Source organism: Aquarana catesbeiana, linkage group LG01, assembly GCF_042186555.1.
Source record: "Aquarana catesbeiana isolate 2022-GZ linkage group LG01, ASM4218655v1, whole genome shotgun sequence".
NCBI lineage: Eukaryota > Metazoa > Chordata > Amphibia > Anura > Ranidae > Aquarana > Aquarana catesbeiana.
Window position 1 is genome coordinate 297133325 of NC_133324.1, and position 23793 is coordinate 297157117.

Here is a 23793-nt window from a genome sequence, read left to right on the forward strand (position 1 = left end):
AATGTGCTACAAAAGGCCGTTGTAAGACAATCTTTGTCATTGGGCCTATCATCATGTATTACAAGTAAGTCTGTAAATTATGACCTTTTTGGTTCTGCTTGTATTTTTAACTTTAAACATTACATTGATTATCTTATCTAAAGTACTATTTACTATAACGTAAAATTCAAAGTACTAACAATAATTTACAAAGCCGTCTACTCTGCTCCCAGCTATATCACTAACCAAGTCTCTAAATACCAACCAAGCTGCTCTCTTCGGTACTTCCAGGACCTCCTGCTCTCTAGCTCCCTTGTCACCTCCTCACATGCTTGCCTACATGATTTCTCCAGAGCTTCTCCCATCCTTTGGATCTCCCTACCCCAATCTGTCCAACTGTCCCCTAATCTATCCATCTTTAGACGATCCCCGAAAACCCTTTTCTTTAAAGAAGCCTATCCTGCTTCTAACTAATACACTGAGCTCCATCAGCTCACCCCCCTCAGTTATTACCTTTTGTATCAATTGACCCTCCCTCCTAGATTGTAAGCTCTAACAAGCAGGGTCCTCTGATAACTGTAACTGTAATGTCTGCCTTAATTTTGTTAAGCGCTGTGCAAACTGTTGACGCTATATAAATCTTGTATAATAATAAAAATGTTCTAAAGGATATTGGCTTTTTGTTCAATGATAGAAGTCCTTTAGGGCAACTTATAACATTTTATTTTTCTTTACTTCTCTATTATATTTAGGACAACAACAAAAAAACTTTAACCGCTTGCCAACCAGCCGCCGCAGTTACACTACGGTAGGTTGGCACGGCTGCGCGAATCGCCGTAGCTGTATGTTGGCCACTTTAAGAGCTCTAAAGGGCACGCGTGTAGACACTATAACTTTTGCGCAAACCAATGAATACATGCTTATTGCATTTTTTTTCACCAATAATATGTAAAAGAATACATATTGGCCTAAACTGATGAAGAAATTAGTTTTTTTCTTTTTCTTTTTTTTTTTTTGGATAATTATTATAGCAATAAGTAAAAAATATTGTTTTTTTTTTTCTCAAAATTGTAAGTCTTCAAAAAATAAAAACCGCAGAGGTGATCAAATACCACCAAAAGAAAGCTCTATATGTGGGGGGAAAAAAGACTTCAATTTTCTTTGGGTACAATGTCGACCGTGCAATTGTCAGTTAAAGTGATGCAGTGCCGTATCGCAAAAAATGGCCTGGTCATTAAGGTCACAAATATTTCTTATTTCCTTGCTAGTAGCTAGCAGGTTATATGCAGACATCTGGTACCATCAAGTTTCAGACAGCTGGTTTATAGCTGTGGTGTGGATACAGACCTGATTAACAGGATCTGAGATTACACACAGCTTAGACTCGGTTCAGACTGCTTGCGACTTGGAATCCGACTTGTGAGACCCCACGTTCCACGTTGCGTGACATGTGAAATCCCATTTTGGTGAATGAGAGCTGTCTTAATTAGCACTACTGAAGTCGCTCCGACTTTAGAAAAGGTTCCTGTACTACTTCAAGACGATTTCTATCCGACTTATGCCCATCGACTTTAATGAAAGTCGCCTCCAATTCGGATCCTCATCTTTATTGATGTGATTTGGATCCAACATTACAGGAAAATATTACCCAGGCATTGATTTGGATACAAAATTACAGGAAGAGATTACCCAGGCATTCCCTGAAGTTGCTTCAAAGTCACTTCAAGTCGCATCAAGTCGCACTCAAATCAGACCGAAGTTGTATGGCAAAGTTGCACTCTAATGCCACGTACACGCGGTCAGATTTTCCGATGGGAAATGTTGGATGTGAGCTTGTTCTCGGACCGTGTGTATGCTCCATTGAACATTTGCTGCCAGACTTTCCACCAACAAATGTTTGCTAGCAGGTTTTCAAATTTTCCACCAACAAAACGTTGTTGTCGGAAAGTCCGATCGTGTGTACACAAGTCATCATATGAATCATCATATGAACAGCCTTTTCATATTCCAATGTCTACTGCTATATATATAGGCCCTTTAGAAAAGAGAAAAATCTTACCTTTCATGATTTAAACTAAATAATATCTGCCTCCACAGGGGTTTGCATGCTTTCCATGGACAGTTCAATTTTGTCTGTGGAAATATTTAACTCAGAGTGTTTATTTACCTGGGAGGCATAATTGTCGTCACTTTTTGATTTACAGAGACATCAGTAGGAAGCTTTAATTATATCACTGCATTTGAAAACCCAAAGAAGTATGGGAAAGTGCATTACAGATGAGGTTCTTAATAGCTTATATACATTCAGATTAATATAAATGGAACCTTCTGCTAAAAAAAAGCTTTTAGTGGCATAATAACATGAATAGTGATTGAGAAATGAAGACCATAGTAGATGATACACCACAAGTCTACATTATGCCTTGTACATGCTTCATAAATGTGAGTAGTATGCACAAAAGTCAAGTTTCTGAATTGTATGTTTAGAGTAGTGTCCATAATTATATATTTGGTTTAACGGCACGTCTACGTAAAAAACAGTGATCACTGGAATCTCTGTAACTTACTGGGGGAATAGTAGAAGAACAGTGCTAAGTTTATAATATTGTTTCATGTGAATATGACGTGTCTGGCAAAATAAAAGACTGCTCAGACATCTTTCTCATGTAAGAAGGTCCTTGAAGCAGATTTATGTAAAATGCCAAAATAACTACGAGAAAGGTCCTAGTATGTACAACAAAAGTGCAGCCTTTTATTGACAGCTTTGAATAAAGAGGAGCTCAATTAGGCCATATTTACATAAACAGGTCATATATACCCAGTAAAATGTCAGAAAATTACAATGCGGAAATGTGCCACTTCAGGTAATTGCAGAAATTAGAGAATGTTTTCCTGATTGAGCCATTTCTTGATCCGTCAGGGAATGTTGTTATAACTGTAGGTTTTTCCCTACACATTTACTGAGTTTTCATTGTTAAAATGTTGAATGGCCATGATGGATTTCATCGTTTGATTACTGTTGTTGTGCAGAGAATGTTTTTCCTCTCTTCTCCATAGGAATAAGTAAATAGGTTCAACACCTGATTTATACTAATGTCTGTACAGCAAAATTAATGTTCTGATATTTGGATCACACATTATACAGGGGCATGTGCTCCTTATAGGCACACAGTGTAAAAACATCTGAAAAAAAAGCTAGGAAGACCACACCATCTTCTCAGCATGGCATTGCTGAAAAAGTCTAAAGTAGGAAATGAAAGCTCAGCTATTGTGATGCAATACTGATTCCCATATTCTGCTTATGCAAGCACTGCTGTCAGGCAGCATGATTTATTGGAGGTAATGGGGATAGACAAACATGTTTTCAGGTTGTCACATACAGGTGTACATATTACAGTAAGTGCGCTCCCATTGCAAGGAGTAGAGATAAGAGTGTCATTGGTGAGTATTTTTGGACGTTGTCAACTCCTTATTGTAGGATAATATTGTTCATTTTCAATGTTCTTCATTAAAATACATGATCAAAGGCTAACTGTTAATGTTGCTTTTTACATTGTTACTTACAAATGTTGTTACAGCATATGAGGGGAGTAACAACCAATTAAATGTCAGTTTTCAGTGGTTTAGGGCAACCAGAACAATAAAAGAACAATAAAAAATCATTGCTAATTGGTTTGTATCAGTTGCTGTATTTTAAAAACTGCGTTTTGCCTAAATAAGCCTGATTGTGTTTAAATTTTTCATTACTAGCATTAACTTCTAAGGAAGTAGAGAAAATTCACATTACAGAGAGAATGTGCAAAAAAGAAAAAAAAAAAATTCTCTTAACTGAGCAAAGTTTTTCAAGTGAGCATTGCTTATTTACTAAGCCAACTGAGCATTCATGTTTCTGTATGAACTTTCTCTATTCTGAAAATGTCACATTTATTTTTTACATCAATACCTAGAAAGGAGTAGAAAGCTGTCTTGGACTATAAAGCACATTTTTGTATTTCACTTCCTAACAAGAGTTATTTGCCAACTGTACAGACTTGGTAAAGCATTGGAGATCCAACACCTATATCAAGGCTGCAGTGAACAATATAGTACAAGTAAAATACTGCTGAGCCAATCACTCAAGCTTAGATACATTTAGTGTCCTATCAGATTTTCTGGAAAATTTCAGAGTTACCAGTTTAAGCCTGGTCTTTATTTATTTGCTGACACTAGACATGCTGACACTAAACATAAAATTATTAAAAATCATCACACTAGGGTTAATCTACTAAAGGCAAATCCTTTTTGCACTACAAGTGCACTTGGAAGTGCAGTCGCTGTAGATCTGAGGGAAAGATCTGAAATGAGGGGAAGCTCTGCTGATTTTATCAGCCAATCACGTGCAAGCTAAAAATGCTGTTTTTTATTTTCCTTGTATCTCCCCCTCAGATCTACAGCGACTGCACTTCCAAGTGCATTTGCAGTGCATAGTGGATTTGCCTTTAGTAAATAACCCCCAATGCTACGATACTATCCTGTTTTCTTAGGGAAGGTTCACACCACAGAACAATCATTAAGGCATCTGTGCTGAGATGTGTTAAAATGTTTTATGTAAAATTTTGATGCATGTTTTCAATGCTTTTGCAATCGTTCATTTGTGGTTTGAGTGTGTTTTTGTTGTGCTGCATTGAGCTGCATTATCTTATGATGTGTTATTTCCTGTGACATCACTTCCTTCCTGGACGCTAATTGAGTGTAGTGTACAAAAACAAGATGGAGACAGGAAGGGAAAACACTCTTTTTTCAATTAAACTTAATTAAAGTATCACTAAAGGTAAAAGTTTTTTTTTTTTTAGTTTCGGATAAAGTAGAGTGATTAGAACACTTTTCAGGTTTTTATTGCTAGGCTCTGGTGTGAACCGGTCACTAAGTGCTGCTCTACATGTAAAAACATTCTGAAATAGATCACATGTTCTCTACAGCATTACTAAATAAACTGAATTATGCATTTGATAAAAATTTTGGACTGAAATGCAGAAAGATAATTAAGTATCTAGATGAAGCAGTAAGACAAATTACTCTTTCAGAATGTGTTTCAAGGGAACCATAAAATAATAATTTTACACATTTTTCTTGTATGTAAAAACGATGTCACAAATAATTTCTCCTGTAATTAAATATGCTAAGTTAAAATCAATGTTTCGTTGCTTTGCTTTACAGGAATAATTCATCAGATGAAAGGAGACTTTGATACTGCACTAAAATTACACAAGGCTCACCTTTCGATTGCCCAGGAATTAAATGATTATGCAGCTCAAGGCAGGGCTTATGGTAACATGGGGAATGCCTATAATGCACTTGGGATGTATGACCAGGCTGTTAAGTATCATCGGCAAGAACTTCAGATATCGATGGAGGTCAATGACAGAGCTTCTCAAGCCTCTACACATGGGAATTTAGCAGTTGCATATCAGGCTTTAGGTGCTCATGATAGAGCTTTACAACACTACCAAAACCATCTGAACATTGCTCGGGAACTACGGGATATTCAGAGTGAAGCTCGAGCTCTAAGCAACCTTGGGAATTTCCACTGCTCTCGAGGTGAATACATGCAAGCAGTACCTTTTTATGAACAGTACTTGAGAATATCACCTGAACTGCAAGACATGGAAGGAGAGGGTAAAGTGTGTCACAATCTTGGCTATGCTTATTATTGCCTAGGAAATTACCAGGATGCTGTAAAATACTATGAACAGGATTTGGCATTAGCAAAGGATCTCCATGACAAAGTAAGCCAAGCTAAGGCATACTGTAACTTGGGCCTGGCATTTAAGGCACTAATGAACTATAATAAAGCTGAAGAATGCCAGAAATACCTTTTGTCATTGGCACAGTCTTTGAATAATTCTCAAGCAAAGTTCCGTGCTCTTGGGAACCTTGGCGATATTTTTGTTGCTAAGAAAGATGTAAATGGTGCAATAAAATTTTATGAACAGCAACTAAGTTTAGCTCATCAAGTCAAGGACAGGCGGCTAGAGGCTAGCGCTTATGCTTCTTTAGGTAGTGCTTACAGAATGATACAAAAATACGACAAAGCATTAGGATATCATACACAGGAACTTGAGGTCTTCCAAGAATTAAATGAATTGCCAGGAGAATGCAGAGCTCATGGTCACCTTGCTGCTGTATACATGTCTCTTGAGAAGTACACTATGGCCTTCAAATGCTATGAAGAACAGCTTGAGCTGGGGCAAAAGCTTAAAGACCCCGCAATAGAAGCTCAGGTATATGGGAATATGGGCATCACTAAAATGAACATGAACGTCATGGAGGAGGCTATTGGTTATTTTGAACAGCAGTTAGCCATGCTACAGCAGTTGAGTGGAAATGACTCTATCCTTGACAGAGGTCGTGCATATGGAAACTTGGGAGATTGTTATGATGCCCTTGGAGACTATGAAGAAGCAATAAAATATTATGAACAGTATTTATCTGTGGCTCAGAGCTTGAACCGCCTTCAAGATCAGTCAAAAGCATACAGGGGACTTGGAAATGGACACAGGTATGGAAATTAATATTTAGAAATTAATGGTATACTTTCGGCATTTTAGATCTTTCTAACAGCAATACACAGAATGTTTGTTGAACACTTTTTCATTGCAAACTGTTTGCAGTGTTTCCAGAAGCATGGAGCTGTAATCACTATTAGTTATACATGTACTCGTGGGTAGTTCATGGTGGGGTTTAGTAGGTTTCATAAACCCGTGAAGAGAATAGGGTGAATAAACCTCACTGCAAATGTATCTGCTACTGTAATCTTTAGGGGTGGAGAGAGCAGTGTTTGTTTTGGTTGCTGGTTCAGTGAGCAACAGTGTAGTAAGAACCTGTATCTGAATCCCAGGAATATGTGAAGGAGAGAATATGCAGAGATTACAAAGTTAAGCTCCGCACCTGTAAATCCTTCATGGATCTTAGCAGTGTTTACATTTGTAGAGGCCTGTTGATTCGGCAATAACTTAATTATTACTTAACTTAAAAGAACAATGTGATGTGATCACTTATATAAACTTTTGGACTATATCTTAAAGATCTGTGGTGTGCTGGCGGTATACATACTTTGGTCTATGATGTTACTAGTATCTGGTAGTTGCTTCAGCACACTCTTATTTCTGGCTATTTCCAGGAATGTTTGTGATGGGAATTATTATATATTTTCCACTAAAAAAATTGGGGGGAAAAAATGAAAATAAAAGTTAAAATATTATTGGGGAAATAAATACAGCAGCAAACTTGATGCCAAGGTGATAAAACCAGGAAGAAGTGAAAAGGCGGAACTTCAGTAATTTTTTCATCTTTTCATCTGTTAAATCTTCTGCCCTTGTTGCTTTAACTTTGTATAGTAAAACATTTTTTTTCTGACCAGCAAATACTAGGCATGTGCATTTCGTTTCGTTCCGAATCGAAATTCGGACGAATTTTTCATTATTCGGAAATTCGGATGCATCCGAATTTCCGAATTACAAAAGTAAAGAATTTAAACGAATCCGAAAAAAAAACGAACGAATTCGAAAACATATTCGAATCGAATTCGAAAACATATTCGAATCGAATTCGAAAACATATTCGAATCGAATTCGAAAACATACTCGAATTCGAAAAAAATAGAAAACGTTTTTCTAAAAAAAAACAATAAATAAGATAGAATATAAAATAATAAAGCAATAGAATATATATATATAAATATATATATATATATATATATATATATATATATATATATATATATATATAATTTTTTTTTTTTTTATTATTCTCTTCTATTGTTTTTTTATGCTTTTCTTTTCTATTATTTTATATTTTATAATAGTCTTTTCAATTCAAATTCATTCTATACGAAATTCAAACTTCAGAAACCATGTACCGAAATTCGAATTTCGTATAGAATGAATTCGAATTGAAAAGACTATTACAGAATATATAATATATATATATATATATATATATATATATATATATATATATATATATATATATATATTTTATATATATATATATATATATATATATATATATTATATATTCTGTAATAGTCTTTTCAATTCGAATTCATTCTATACGAAATTCGAATTTCGGTACATGGTTTCTGAAGTTTGAATTTCGTATAGAATGAATTCAAATTTGAATAGAAAAGATAGAAAACAGAATAGAAGAAAATATAATATATATATTATATTTTCTTCTATTCTGTTTTCTATCTTTCCTATTCAAATTCAAATTCATTTTATAAGAAATTCAAATTTCGGAAGATGGTTATATATATATATATGTGTGTGTGTATGTGTATATTATATATATATACATATATATATATAATATATATATATATATATATATATATATATATATATATATATATACATATATATATATAACCATATAGTTTACTTTTTCAAATTCAGTTATTGTTTTTTTCAAATGCGGTAGAATTTTTTCAAATTTTATAGTTTTTTTCGAATGTGGTAGAAATTGTTCAAATTTGACAGTTTTTTTTGAATGTGGTAGAATTTTTTCGAATTTGATATTTTTTTCGAATGTAGTAAAATTTTTTTTGAATTTGATAGTTTTTTTTGAATGTGGTAGAATTTTTTCGAATTTGACAATTTTTTTCGAATGTGGTAGAATTTTTTCGAATTTGACAGTTTTTTTCGAATGTGGTAGAATTTTTTCGAATTTGACAGTTTTTTTCGAATGTGGTAGAAATTTTTCGAATTTGACAGTTTTTTTTCGAATGTGGTAGAATATTTTCGAATTTGATATTTTTTTCGAATGTGTTAGAATTTTTTCGAATTTGACAGTTTTTTTCGAATGTGGTAGAATTTTTTCGAATTTGATAGTTTTTTCAAATGTGTTAGAATTTTTTCGAATTTTATAGTTTTTTTCGAATGTGGTAGAAATTTTTTGAATTTGACAGTTTTTTTTCGAATGTGGTAGAATTTTTTCGAATTTGATATTTTTTTCGAATGTAGTAAAATTTTTTTTGAATTTGATAGTTTTTTTTGAATGTGGTAGAATTTTTTCGAATTTGACAGTTTTTTCGAATGTGGTAGAATTTTTTCGAATTTGACAGTTTTTTTCGAATGTGGTAGAATTTTTTCGAATTTGATAGTTTTTTTCGAATTTGTTAGAATTTTTTCGAATTTGATAGTTTTTTCGAATGTGGTAGAATTTTTTCGAATTTGACAGCTTTTTTCGAATGTGTTAGAATTTTTTCGAATTTGATAGTTTTTTCGAATACGGTCGAATTTTTTCGAATGCGGTCGAATTTTTTCGAATTCGAATACGAAACGAAACAAATTCCGAAAACGAATGTAATGAATGCAACGAATTTAACTAAACGAATTTAGTTAAATAACGAATCGAAACGAAACTAAACTAAACGAATTTTTTCATCCTGCACATGTCTGGCAAATACTTTATCCAGCCCACTTCCTGTTTCTTTCTGGTAAGCCTAAGCTTATGAGATCATGCACAGCTCTCTCACTCTCGTAAGAATTTGCCAGGATGGGAGGGGGGGGTGATTCATAAGAGGGCCAATGAGAGCTGCAGAGCTGGAGGTGTGCCTCTGTGTGTCTGTGTAAATCCAGGAAGTGAACAGGCAGCAGCTTCAGCTGCCCACAGTTAAAATGATTGCAGCCAGACTCAGTGGAGGGAGATTTCTGCAGCATATTTGGCAAGTACAGAATCAAAGTATATATAAAATAATATGCAAAGTTGTTGAAGGGAAGCTTCAGAATAGCAAAGATATTTTTATTACAAGTTATGTTAGCAGACTGCAGTTCCTCTTTAAAGTGTTCCTAAACCCACAACAGTAAAAACAGCCTTTATATGAAGTAAAGCATGCTTGTTGTACTCACTATGGACCCTAAAGGGTCCTATACTCGGCATTGTCTAAAAAGGCTGTTTGATCCTATCTTCTCTGTTCCTCACCTTCTTCCACAGCCCCCAATCTATCTCCTGATAAGACAGAGGCTAGGGGACAAGCTGCACATGCTCACTTTGGTGTGTATTGCTAGAGTGTTTTTTTTTTCTTAGGAGAGTGCATGTGATCAGCAAAGGGCCAATCAGCACTGTCCAGACAGAGGGTCAGGGGTCCTGCAGCCTTATAGGACAGTCAGTGCAGAATTAAAACTCCTCCTACAAGTTTTAACCAGACACTGATAGAAGTCACAATACTGCTCTAACTGCTGATGAAAAAAGGTATTCAGCCATTTATATTTACTAAAACTATTGCATTTCTATCTTCTGTGTACTGTGGGAGACCAGATATAGTGAATGCAGGGTCCTGGGTTTAGTAACTCTTTAATTAGTGCTGATATGGGTTACTTGTAATTTGAACGGTTGTTTTTACTGTTATCATAGCCAAAAGTGGCACCCCTTTGATTTGCTATGAATGAAGCACAGAAGTTACAATGAAACAATAATGTGATTCCTACATCATAACGCTCAGCTTTGGAAATTTCATTGTATTAAAAGTGTTATTTTTTTCCATGTTTTGCTGTGGTTTGTCTGTGCTTCAACAATAGAATATTAAGATATGCACCACTTAATGCTACATTGTAAATAGTATGCAAATGTTTTCATATACAGTATACGCCACATTCTAGTTTAACAATTTAGCACTTTAGTACTTTTTAAGTTTAACTTTAAATGTTTAGTTCAGTAACTCAAAAATGATAGTTTACTCTGTGGCTCATATGTTGATACATTTGCTTCTTAAACACTATTTTTTCTTAATTGCTGTAGGTCCATGGGAAATTTACAACAGTCTCTTGTATGCTTTGAAAAAAGACTTGTGGTCGCTCATGAACTTGGAGAGACATCAAACAAAGCCCAGGCATATGGAGAACTTGGAAATTTGCATAGTCAGCTAGGAAACTATGAGCAAGCAATATCCTGCCTAGAACGTCAACTAAACATTGCCAGAGAAATGAAAGACCAGATACTGGAGAGTGATGCAGCGTGTGGTCTGGGTGGAGTCTACCAACAAATGGGAGAGTTTGATACTGCATTACAGTACCATCAACTGGACTTACAGATAGCTGAAGAAACCAACAATCCATCTTGCCAAGCTCGAGCCTATGGAAATCTGGGACTTACTTATGAATCTCTGGGTAACTTTGAAAGAGCCGTAGTCTATCAGGAACAGCACCTTAGCATTGCAGCAGAAATGAATGACTTGGTAGCAAAGACAGTGGCCTATAGTAGCTTAGGAAGAACTCATCATGCTTTACAGAATTATTCCCAAGCAGTAATGTACTTACAAGAAGGTAAGTAATTGGCAGGTACAGATCACCTATATTGAAGATAAGTGCCATTATATATATACAATATATTGCATATCATCTTCTTCTATTGCTCTGTGGTCTAGTTTTGATGCTCATGTGCCCATTGTAGGCTCTTTTGGCTGTGGACACGGGTGAGCATGTAATAATTTAAATAATATTCCTAAGTGACATGCCAAAGATGGGCTTGTAGGAAAGCATGGTTATACAAATGCTGCTTGGCCTGCTATTTACCTCAACCAATAGGCTTTCTAAAGTTACAGAAAATATCATGTTTGTGGGTTAAAACATTAATGGGCAGAAACAGAAAATTGCAGGTAAATCTCCTGTTCCTTTGAGATGTTCAAAGTGTATCTGAACCCTAACTACAAATTTCCCCTTTTTGCTCCAGTTTGGTCTGTTATACACCAGTGAAAGATTTTTTTAAAATCTGTTAATAAGTGCAAAAATCTGTGGATCCTGATCCTGATGGAAATCTAGTGAGCTGATCATTTCCAGATCACTTTGTCTGCTCTGCACTCTTACTAGTTATTATTGTTCCAAAGTTCTGTCTGTGAACTTTCCCCACACTACTAGAAAATGTGGTTTTATTGCTGTTTGACTTCCCCTGACTTCTGTTCTGTCTAAGAAATAGACAGGTGGTGCAGAGAGGTCTCCCAAATGGGAACACAGCAATATAATTTTGACAGAAGTTCTAACACTTTCTTCTCTATTAAAAAAAAAACAGTTTGGGCTGCAGTTGGACTTTAATTGCTTTTTGTGTCTCTGTTGGGCCGAATTTTCCTCACTTACCAGTGACACATAGATAACAGTTAAAATTTGATAGAGCTTTTCTATTCTTTTTACCAAAAAAAAAGAAAAAACATTGATTTGCTGAAGTATGTGTCCCCATTGGCTTTACTCTAACCTTATGTCACATAGACATGTTAGGCAGTGAGAGGAAAACTCAAGTAATTAGTGTCCAATGCCCTTGATTTAATTTTCTGTTATGTAAAATAGCCCCACTATTGCTACTACTATTATATTTAATACTATGGTCATACACCAGATGGTATATAGTTACATAGTTATTAATGCTAAAATAAGACTCATGTCTATCACATTTAACCTCTCAGAAAATCCAAAGGCAGACAAAATTACATTGTAAAAGATAAATCCATTTACAACTACCTTTGTAGAAAAAAAACTTCACTAGCCTCTCTTAGCCAATATAAATTGCAAATTGCTGTGCCTGGTGCTTTCTTCCCTTTTATAAATGGAGCTGGGAATCTGTAGGTATTGACTAGAATTGGACAAGGCCAGGCATGGCTTTCAGCTGATAGACAAGCTATTCATTGTGTTCCCCTCACTAACTTCAACGCCAACAAAATCCAACTATTATTTATACATAATACAAACATTCCAACTTTTTATGGGCCATCCAGAAACTTATTTCAGACAAGTGAATTTCAAAGCAATGCACCATCAGTGTTGAGATTGTTGTACAAACTGGAGCACTGTTCAAAGTAAGGTCTCGCTGAACGTAAGGTGCTCAGCTCCTCCCATGAAAGCCCTTTCTTCTGGCAGGAGAAAACTGCCTAAAAATGTGGTAAAAGCCGTGTATTGCATATTCATATATGTGTGTTCAGGCGTATGCACATGAATGCATTCTATTGGCCAGAATATTAATCATCCCCCTAGTAAGGTGGATGCAGGAATATTCCCAACCCCACCTGGACATTGTATTCTCACAATGGGGACCCACTGCTTTCAGAATGCACTGATTAGCTGACTGGCTGCAAGCTGCTAGTCACATTTTCCAATGGGTCAGTTCAACAGAAGCCAATCTAATGATTGGCTTTTCTCGAACAGGAAGGGCTGCACACAGATCACATTTCGGATGATCCCTGCTGAACAGGCTGTATTTTGATCCTTGCGAACCCTGCTTTATTGTACTCTTTATGGAAGCAATACAAAATCAGTGGGTTTTGAAAGTGATAAATGGTCTGTCGCTGTCTGTAGTATGTCATTATGGGAAATGATTACTTAAGGTAGCCATACAGGGCTTAATATTGCCTTGTGCAGAAAATCAGACAATTCCCTCATACACACTAAAAGCATTAATGGAGGAATCTCACACGGCTGCCTAAATACAATGAACAGTGACAGTACCTGATGGTTTCCCGCCCATCTGTGTCACTTTGGTGTTTTTTCAGGTCTGAACTGTGGTCAGTTCAGCAGGAATGACTCAAAATTTAAGGTGTCTAGGGTCAGCTTTAGTCATTATCTTAAATTATCTCTATTTTTATCTCATATAAAGGTTTGAGGTTAGCAGAACAGCTCTCCCGTAGAGAGGATGAAGCCAAAATTAGACACCGCCTTGGACTCTCTCTTTGGGCTAGTGGAAATTTGGAAGAAGCTCAACACCAGGTTAGTGCCCATATCATTTAATAAGCATCAGATATGCATGAGAGAAATATTAAGTTATGTTTTACACTGCATAATATACTGTAGGTACATAAACCTGACTAGAAAATCAAAATATGGTCACATGTGGTCAAAAAAGATATAGGCTAATTTTGAAGCATATTTTGAAGAGGAATGATAATTTTTGAAGGTCAGTAGTCCATAACAACCAATTTCAAGTAATCTTTTACAGATCGAATTACAGAAAACTAAAATGTTATTGGCTGCCATGGGTTTACCAAGTAAAATAGCAACCAGTCAGAAATGAGTTTTAAGGCTGAACTCCAGGCAGATGTAAAAGACACACGTCTATGCAGTCCTACATGTATTGATACATCATTACATATATATTTTTTAATATGGATAGTGTAGGTTCGTGCATTTTACTTAATATCAGCCCTTTGCAATCTTCTGTACAGCAGCACTGTACACCTGGTCAGGAGCCAACCAGGTGTCCTGCAAGCAAATGTATTGACAAGGAGCATGCTCAGATGGGGAGAGATCAGAGTAAGCAGAGAGATGACCACAGCTGACTGCTTCTATTGTTTCATTGTCCAGTCAGGAGGCTGGGGTGGACATGGGTACACCACTGTATACTTTAACTGCAAGAGGTATCATACATCTAACTGTGCTATGTGAATGGGCTGTGTAATGATCAGACCTTGATAGACACAAGCACAAATCCTGTGCAGGTAAAACAACTCTCCTATATGTATTCATCTGTGTACTTAGCTGTTAGCCTGGAATTCTGCTTTAAACATTCTAGTGATGTCAAAATCTTTTTTCTGTGCAGTTATATTGTGTGCACCAAATTTTAAGATGAAGCCATTATTGTGTCAATAAATGTCAAAATAACTGAATTTTTGTATCTGAGCATGTACCATCAATTTTTTCTATAAACAATTATTAACAATAATTTTTCATGTAAATGTTTCAATGTTAGCATTAGAATAAGGTCCAGTTCACGTGTGCGGTGCATTTTTTGGCGTTTCGCATTTTTATGCGTGTTTTACACAACGTTTTAGGTGTTGCCACTGAACTCTATTAGAAAGTGTGTTTTGATGAAAGTGCATCAAAGATGTAACATGCATAGAGCTCAATAGATGCGTGCCTAAAAACGCGTGTAAAACACTCATAAAAGTGTGACGTGCCAAAAACACACCGCACACATGTGAACCAGCCCTAACTGTCAGTTTCATTATCCCAACTTTTGCGGGTAGTGCGGTTAAATGTCTGCATCCCATTCTTCACAGCATGGTTAGCCAGTATTCTGGAACTTAAAATGGTCAGAGAGGGCTTCCAAAAGCACAGTGCAGCAAAGGTTGTCAAAAAACACATAGACAATAAAGAGAGCATACTTGGCAGAGTTCATTCAGTTGTCTTTTTAAGGGTTGTTTATGTTTGGCTCCAAGTTTGGTCATAAAAGGCTTTTTCAACATAAGAGATGTGGAATAACCTCCTTCAAGAGCTCAGTAGATTGTGTAGGATTCTTTCACAAAATATAACAGGATACTTCTAGTTATAGGTATTAGCACAAGGGGTAGTTCATCCAGGGAATATCTGATTGCCTCCTGGGGAATCTGGAAGGATTTTTTTTTCCCCGCTGGAGCATTCTTTATTGGGATTTTTTTTCCTTTCTCTGGATCAACTATGGGTATGGGATTGTGTATATAGAGGTTTTCTATTTGTACGTGGTTTCTATTGGTTGAACTAGATGGACACGTGTGTTTTTAAATCAGACTAACTATACAAAGACTTCCCAGAATTTCAAAATATCTCTAAAAGCATATAGCATGTATTTTTTTTTTTACAAACAACAAAGCACCATCAGACTGAACTGAATATGTCCTCCTAGAACTGATATGCAAGTGTTTTCTTTCTACTTTTTACAATCTTTATTGGGACAACTTTCCTAAAGGATACCAAATGGACGCAATTAATGTAACTTTTCTTGGTGAGCGTATGCCAACTAGTGCTGTAAAAAAAAACCCCTAATTTAATCCTTATAGAAATAAACGTCACAATATAATGTTCAAAGCATGGTACTTTTTTTCTGAACCCCCTCGCAGAATGCCAGGTTTGGATTAGCTCCATTCAGCTCAGATATTATAGTGCATTTTACTACACCCATAACTTAGGGTTTATTTAACAAAACTACTAAAGTAACATAAGGGTAGTTTTAAAGGAAACATGTAGCAAGAGGATTACAAGTAGAGTATCATTTCAGACTGCTCCCATTGAAAATGCTAGCTGCCTGACTGTCACAGGGTTTAATATTTTTTTTATATCGCTGACCTGGAATAAGCATGTAGATAAGGAAATCATAATGAAGTTAGACTCTTAATCTGTATACTTGTGCTGGGTCAGAGACTTAAAAAAGGTACCAACATTGACAGCAAAATAACAGCAATGCATTTAGCATTTTCAGAAGAGGTCAGCAATGGCAACTTACATGCTTTTGTTAGCATGGATTTCCTTAAAGGACAACTTTACTTTAATAAAATGTTCCTTTAATGTATCTCCCCTGCCTCCTGAGTGATGCCCAAATAATAAAATACTTTCCTCATTCTTGGTGCCACACAGCGTTTGTAGCTAAAGCTCTCGGTCAAATTCAGTACCAACTGTGCATGCACACCACTTGCACGCTTCACTCAAGTGGTATGCTAGCACTATAGAAGCTGGTGAAGAACTCAGGAGCTTGGACAAGGGTAAGTATTTTACTATCTGTACTTCACTGAGAGGGGTGGGGGAACAGGATAACTTAACTGAAAATAAAGTTGTCTTTTCAACAAACTAAAGCTTTCCTAAAACAGAATTAAGTATTTGAAATAATCAAATTCCCCGGCCCTATCTTTACTTAAAAAAAAATAAAAATACTAATAATTTTCAGACAGTATTCTACATTAAAAAAATACTCGTATGGTGTTCCGCATGCAGCATGCTAGGCCCATGTGTTCCACTGAATCTTTTTCTTTTCCTGTAGTGGAAAATATTGAGCTAGAAATAGAGCACATTCCTGTCATTTTATGGTTTATGTTTCAGAAATGTAGCATAATCAATATACATAAAATGAAAACATACTGCACACTGTAAATAAATATACCACAGCATCTGCTCTTTCTTTAGCGCAGCTTCCATAATTCCAGTTTAATTACAATGGTATGAAGTGACCAAAATAGCCACAATTCCTCAAGGAGGCTTCAATTACAAGACAGGTTGTCAAATATTTAATGAGCAAACTGTTTTCTCTGGTTTCAGCTTTACCGAGCTTCAGCGTTATTTGAAACAATAAGACACGAAGCCCAGCTCAGCACTGATTATAAGCTCTCTCTCTTCGATCTGCAAACCTCGTCATACCAGGCTCTGCAGCGTGTACTCATCAGTCTTGGTAAGAAGTGCTACATTATTTGGTCACGGAAAAGGACTGTTGTCATGACAGTCAAAGTGGACCTGACATACACGTGTAACTCATTGCTGCTTTTAAATCATTAAACCTGAATTTGTCTTCAGCTGAGGCTGTTAACAGCAAAAGAATGATAACTGTAGCTGACTTTGTGGACCTTTCCCTAAATCACATTATCAGGGACCATTATTCCTTTAGACTGCTACATTCCTGCGGATTTCGCCTTCTCTGCCCATATCATGAATAAGAAATCAGGTCTGGTGCAGGCAAATAAGCAGTTGATTTTGTTGCTACCTTTATTAGATTATATGTGTGTTGCTCAAAATTCAAGTTTCAGGCTCTCTCCTGCCACAACCAAAAATGTTATATGGACAAGTAGCACATTCTCAGCTTTGCAGTACAAGTCCAATGCAATGTGTTGAACTACCACTAGCTGTAATTTATATGCCATAGTAGGATTTATGGCATGTACACTTTGTTTTTCAGTGCAATGACTGTTTTGTGAAATATATCCTTCTTGTTTCAGTAGGAAGCACATGATATAAACTCATTAAAGTGTATCTCAAGCCAATAGAGTAGGAAATATTTGTTGTTGTTTTTTTGTTTTTTTTGTCTGTGTTTTTTTGGGAAATTTTCTTTCAATTCCTGTCTATGAGACACAATAGGAAGTGAGAATAAATCTATGCAAAGTTAGGGTAAGTCAACTCTTATGCCCCGTACACACAATCGGATTTTCTGCCAACAAATGTTGAATGTGAGCTTGTTGGCTGAAAGTCCGACCATGTGTATGCGCCATCGAACATTTGTTGTCGGACTTTCTGCCAACAAATGTTGGCTAGCAGGTTCTCAAATTTTCTGCCAACAAAACTTTGTTGCTGGACTTACCGATCGTGTGTACACAAGTCTGTCACACAAAAGTTCACGCATGCTCGGAATCAAGTACGAGCTGGAAGTGCTCAGTCTTGTAAATCTAGTGTTCGTAATGGAGATATCACATACGTCTTGTATGTCACCACGTTCGTAATTGTTGGCCAACATTTGTGTGACCGTCTGTATGCAAGACAAGTTAGAGCCAACATCCTTCGAACAAAAATCCACGGTTTTGTTGTCGGAAAGTCCGATCGTGTGTATGGGGCAATAGACTGTTGGCACTTAAATAAATAGAGATGAATAGAGAAGGTGGCCTTTAAGGTTGAATGCCACCATATTAGACAACATAGAAAATTAGAAGATAGGGTTTCAATCACAGTTCACATATCAAAGACATCTTTACCCTTTCAATCATGGTTGCAAGGCACCAGAAAGGAATGGATAGAAATGGAGAGTTTACTGACAAAAAGGTGGAATTTACATAACAGTATGTGCACTGTTTAGTCTGCAAGTTTTGGGGAAACTGATGGAGCAGATATAAAAGTACCATAATGTTTACATACTTGGTATTCATTTTAAAAATCATGAATATGAAAAAGAAAAATGGAGGCAGAGCAAGACACTGTCTGTTTTTTTTTCTTACAGCAGTAACCTTGCAAAAAGAAATATTAGTTATTAAAAGGGCCTTCAGCTTTCCTGAATATGTAGACAAAAATGTTTAGCGTCTAATCAGGAAGTTGTAAAAGGAAAAGTATCTTTTTTTTTTTTAAATAAAAGGATTTGAGGCGGCCGAGAATACTGAAAGAAACACAGAAAGGTTCTTTAAAACACTTAACATTTGATTCATTCCAGATTTAGACCAGTAAAACAAGCTTTGATAGATTGTTTTCAGCTACCAGAGTTGTATTGCATTAAAATGGTATTAGGTTGCAATTCTTATATTCATTTATAGCATGTTTTCATACATAGACATGTAAAAAACAATGCTCCCTGAAGTTGCTTTTGTATGGAAGAGGGGCTCCTTTGTTTGCTGGTACTGTAGCATGGGTGGATGAGGAGGAAGATTTAAAGTAGATCTAAACCCTACTTGGATGGCAGTAAATGACATGACAACACTGTGTATTGTAAACAATTGCCATTTTCTTTTTTAAGAAAATACCTTGTTCACACTTCTTATATACTTTTTTTCATCTCCGTGCTGCTGATCTCCTATGGCTTTGTGAGGCACTTTCTGACTACATGTAGTTGATAAATCATTGGCTGGATGTAATTGCTGTAGGACAGGCTTCCTAATAATGACAAAGGTTGGCCACACCTGCATATTTTGTATCAGCACGACTAGGAGCATGTATGACAGGGAGATATGCTCCTAGTTGTTGTGATAGTTTTACATGATTTTGTTTAGCATTTGTATAGATGTTTTTGTACACTTTTGCAGGCATCTCTTTTTTTTTTTTTTTATAATTTTGTATCCAATGTAAAACTTGTTAGTATGGAAAAATGCACACTTTTTGGAGCCTTTTTTTTTTTTTTTACACAATTTACATCAATCCCAACTGAAATCTATTGGGGCCAAAAATGGTTAAGGTTTGAAGCTTGTAGCTCAAAAGAAGTGTATATACTTTTTAGAGTTACAAGTTGAAATTCAGGCAACTCTTTGCTTATGTGTGAACAGGCACAATTGAAAATCATGGGATTATAAAATATTACAACTTATATAAGATATTAGGTCCAGGTTTATATCTACTTTAATGTTTGTTAGCTCAGTATGAAAACAAGTTTTCTGTGCTGTAATACTGAAATACAATACTTTAAAGATTTCAGCTGAGTTCCTTTTTTAAGGGTATTAATTCGTGTATATCTAAAGCAAAAGGTTTTTTTGTTGTCTTGGATGGAGTGGCGATGGATTAGTACTCCATCAGATTTTTTTTATACAGTCTAATGAGAGTGCCAGACAAATGCTCAAGAGTTCAATATATTTAATGTTAAAATTGGTTCATAGAAGAAAAAAAGTCAACGTGTTTTGGGGGCCAAAGAGTCTCCCCCTCAAATCTCAGCATTTTTTTTCTATTTAACACCCTATGAAGGCACATCACTCTTTTTCGCTACACTTGTTAACATGGGCATAACATTGCCTTCTGAAACCGTTTCAAGCAGAAGAACACAGATCTATCTTGTATCTACTTATCCAAGTCCATTTCAACACTCTTAATTCCTGAGCCCTGATGAAGGAGAAGTCTGTTTTGCCCCTGAAACACACTATCATTTTCTGCTCTGAACTCATTTTAAAAACATAGGACTCTTGGATGTTTGCTTGGTGCTCCCATTGGATCATATATACATGGATTCTCAACTGTGTTTTTTTAAGGAGTGTGTCTCTGTTTTTGAGGAGTGTTGTCAAATCAGGGCTAGTGTGGCTAGTGATAATTCAAGTGACCCACTGAAATTCTGTAAGCATCTCCTCATTTTTAATTTTGTTTGAGTGCGCTGCAGGCACTTGTTCTGAGGACGTTCCTGAATGTCCACTCAGAATGAGGAAAGGCCCACCAGGCCGTGTATGTAAAGTGGCCGGGTGAGAGGAGGTTAAAGAGGTTTCAACTCACACTCTGTGGTGTCAACAGTTTAACCATTCGATACTCTACCCAAAATGAAAATAAACTGATTTACCAAAGTCATTACAGTATGATAGTAAGGGTAATCCAAATAGTAATCCATTACCCAAATCCTACATACTAGCGAAGTACTTATGCAGTGTATGCCAGCAATGCACCTGCACTGAAATTTGTATGTTGCCAGGAAGCAGAGGACCACTGCAATCAGCAGCCTTTTTAATAGGAATTTACCCTGATTGCAGATTAAAAAGGAAAAAGTAGAGGCAAATTACACCTCTACGAAGCCATCTTTAGTTCACAGTGATATAACCCTAATGGCTGACCCCTACATCCTACACCTTTCATTGTTGAACTTACTGATGTCCTAAACTCATCTCACTGTATTGGTGGCTTTATTTGCCAGTTGCTGCACAAACTTTGCAGGACTGCAGTCAAAAATGTCCTTTCACCTATTTTCCTCTATTATTAACCTTTTTCTGAGTCTAGTATAATGATTTTGGTGGTTGACTTTAATTGGTTTACCATGTACAGTATGTTTATGCAATTTTAATATATTTTGCAGGACATCATGATGAAGCTTTGGCAGTTGCAGAGAGGGGAAGAACTCGAGCTTTTGCAGACCTTCTTGTTGAGCGACAAACTGGCCAGCAAGAATCTGACCCTTACTCCCCTGTGACTATTGACCAAATTCTGGAGACAATTAATAGCCAGCGAGGATTGGTGCTCTACTACTCACTAGCTGCTGGTTATCTTTACAGTTGGTTACTGGCACCTGGTTCAGGTGAGAAAAGAGATACTGTATATTTTATTCTTTGATATTCTAGCTATCACTACACCATGAAGAATATCATCGTGAATGAGTTAAAAAAGCAAAAATGCATTTTTGGTCTTTTGAAATTTTAATCTAGATCAAGCTGTAGATTGAATGTCTAAATTATGACACCTTTCTCTACAGTTCCTACAGCCCTGTTCTCTTAATAATGAAACTGTTGAACTGAATGTTTGTGGCTTCAAATAAAATGCTGACTCAACATGAAAATACTCAGTTGGAATCAAAACTAAGACCTCATACACATTGGATATTGAGGAATTGAAATGATCAGAAAACCAGGAGTACATTAAGGTCACTTGAGATTGTAAATTAACTTAGTTTGCTGTGTAGATTGCAATTTTACAAATGGAAATCACAAAGAATTTTAATTAATGCAAATAATCTAGATAACTTTAACTGAGTTATTTTCATCTTTTCAATTTTTTTGCAGGAATTTTGAAGTTTCATGAATGCTATCTGGGAGACTCATCACTGGAAAATACCAGCGATTTTACTGATTCTGGAAGTATGAGTTTTCAAGGATCGAATAGTTCAGTTCTAGAGCAATACATAGCAAATGTCCGTGAAACATTAGGAGTGGACTCTTACTACACAAGGTATGTAATATGACAACCAAAGGCAATGGGAGATCTGCCGCAGTGATGTGAGCCTCTGCAACCTTTCTCCTTAATACCACTTATTTACAGGTGTGGCATGTCAGTCAAAGTCCATTGTGGTTTCAACCACTATTAGCTGCACATAAAGGGAACCTCTACTCCAAAATACAAGGGCTGTTATTGCTGACATCCTACTAAGAATTCTAGTTGTCATAGTTGTTTATCTGTGGCTCCAATATGGTCCCTGACCTGGAACAAGCAGGCAAATTAGAAAGTCGAAAGAACTTTGCATATTTGTTTCAGGTTAGAAAGTAATAAAGCCACTGGCACCCAAGCATCTAGAACAGTGATGGTGAACTTTGGCACCCCAGATGTTTTGGAACTACATTCCCCATGATGCTCATGCACTCTGCAGTGTAGGCATCATGGCAAATGTAGTTCCAAAACATCTGTGGTGCTAAGGTTCGCCATCAATGATGTAGAATTTCCAGTTCAGCAAATGCAGTCTTCATATTCTCCCAGTACATTTTTTTTAAATAATTTGGCAATATAGCCTTTCAAATAGCATGTCTTTTTTTTTTTCTGGGTAATTTGTACAAGCAAAAAGTTATCATACAGAATGTGTCAAACAACACTTATATTGGAAGAATGGTAAATACAGTATGTGCGGTTCATTTTAATAATCAGACACTCACCTGTCCCACGGTTCAGCGATACAAAGCCCCGCTCATCTCTGCGGCAACGGCATTCTAACTGTGGGCGCCCGGCTGTGTCTTCACAGCTGGGCATGCACTGCGCATGCGCAAGCCGCGCTGTGTGCTGTGATTGGCCGGGCAATCTTCTGGGACCTGTGATGTGTCCCAGAAGATTGCAGGGAAGCAGGGGGGAGAGGTGACCTTCCTTCCGGGGCCGCAGCGTCAGGGGAGGAAGTGGGAGCCCAGTGCCTGTAAAAACAGGTTACCGGCCCCCCCCTTAAAAAAATGACATGCCAAATGTGGCATGTCAGGGGGTCATCAGCACTTAAAGCGGAAGTTCCATTTTTGGGTGGAACTCCACTTTAAGTCAGACTTTCATAGCATTATAGTTATGTTACATTTAGGTGTGCTTTTTAAGCTGCTCTCTCCTCCCCTGGAGCAAAGTCATCCAGGCGAGGGGGAAAAAAGCCCTGTGTGCATATGGCCTTAAGTGTGTTTAATATGTTAATATATGAGTTAGACTCAAGGGGGTTGATTTACTAAAACTGGAAAGTACAAAATCTGGTGCAGCTGTGCATGGTAGCCAATCAGCTTCTAACTTCAGTTAAGCTTTGACAATAAAACCTGGAAGCTGATTGGTTTCTATGAAGGGCTGCACTGGATTTTGCACTCTCCAGTTTTAGTACATCAACCCTAGTGCTCTCAGTAATCAACAATCGGTATAAGACCTGATATGACATTCTCTCTTTGCCTGCAATTTACATCTCTGTGATGACGGGTGGTGTAGCTGTTATCTAGCTATGCTGGCAAAGAGCACTGAAGGGGAAGAACAGGAAACATTTTTTCCAAGCAAAACCCGTATTAAATTATAACATGCAGAGATACAGAACTACAAAGAGATACAAAGGTACTGGGTTTTAAAGATCTGACTTGTTCAAGTGCTGGGAGCAGGTAAGGTATCATATCAACCTGAATACATTTGCTCTTTCTTTTATGTGACATTATAAGTTATTCAGAATTTTCTTTTTAATCCAGGCACTATC

The 23793-nt window shown here is 36.5% G+C and overlaps 1 protein-coding gene across 3 annotated transcripts in view; it reads left to right on the plus strand.

The window, feature by feature from the left end:
* TTC28 (tetratricopeptide repeat domain 28) overlaps positions 1-23793 on the plus strand; it is an 832034-nt gene that overhangs the window by 580803 nt on the left and 227438 nt on the right. For all 3 annotated transcript variants that reach the window (XM_073629346.1, XM_073629347.1, XM_073629348.1), the window contains 6 exons: positions 5176-6517; positions 10759-11282; positions 13597-13706; positions 17001-17130; positions 21190-21408; positions 21890-22055. In XM_073629346.1, coding sequence (XP_073485447.1) covers positions 5176-6517; positions 10759-11282; positions 13597-13706; positions 17001-17130; positions 21190-21408; positions 21890-22055 — 2491 coding nt within the window. The remainder of the gene's footprint in view (positions 1-5175; positions 6518-10758; positions 11283-13596; positions 13707-17000; positions 17131-21189; positions 21409-21889; positions 22056-23793) is intronic.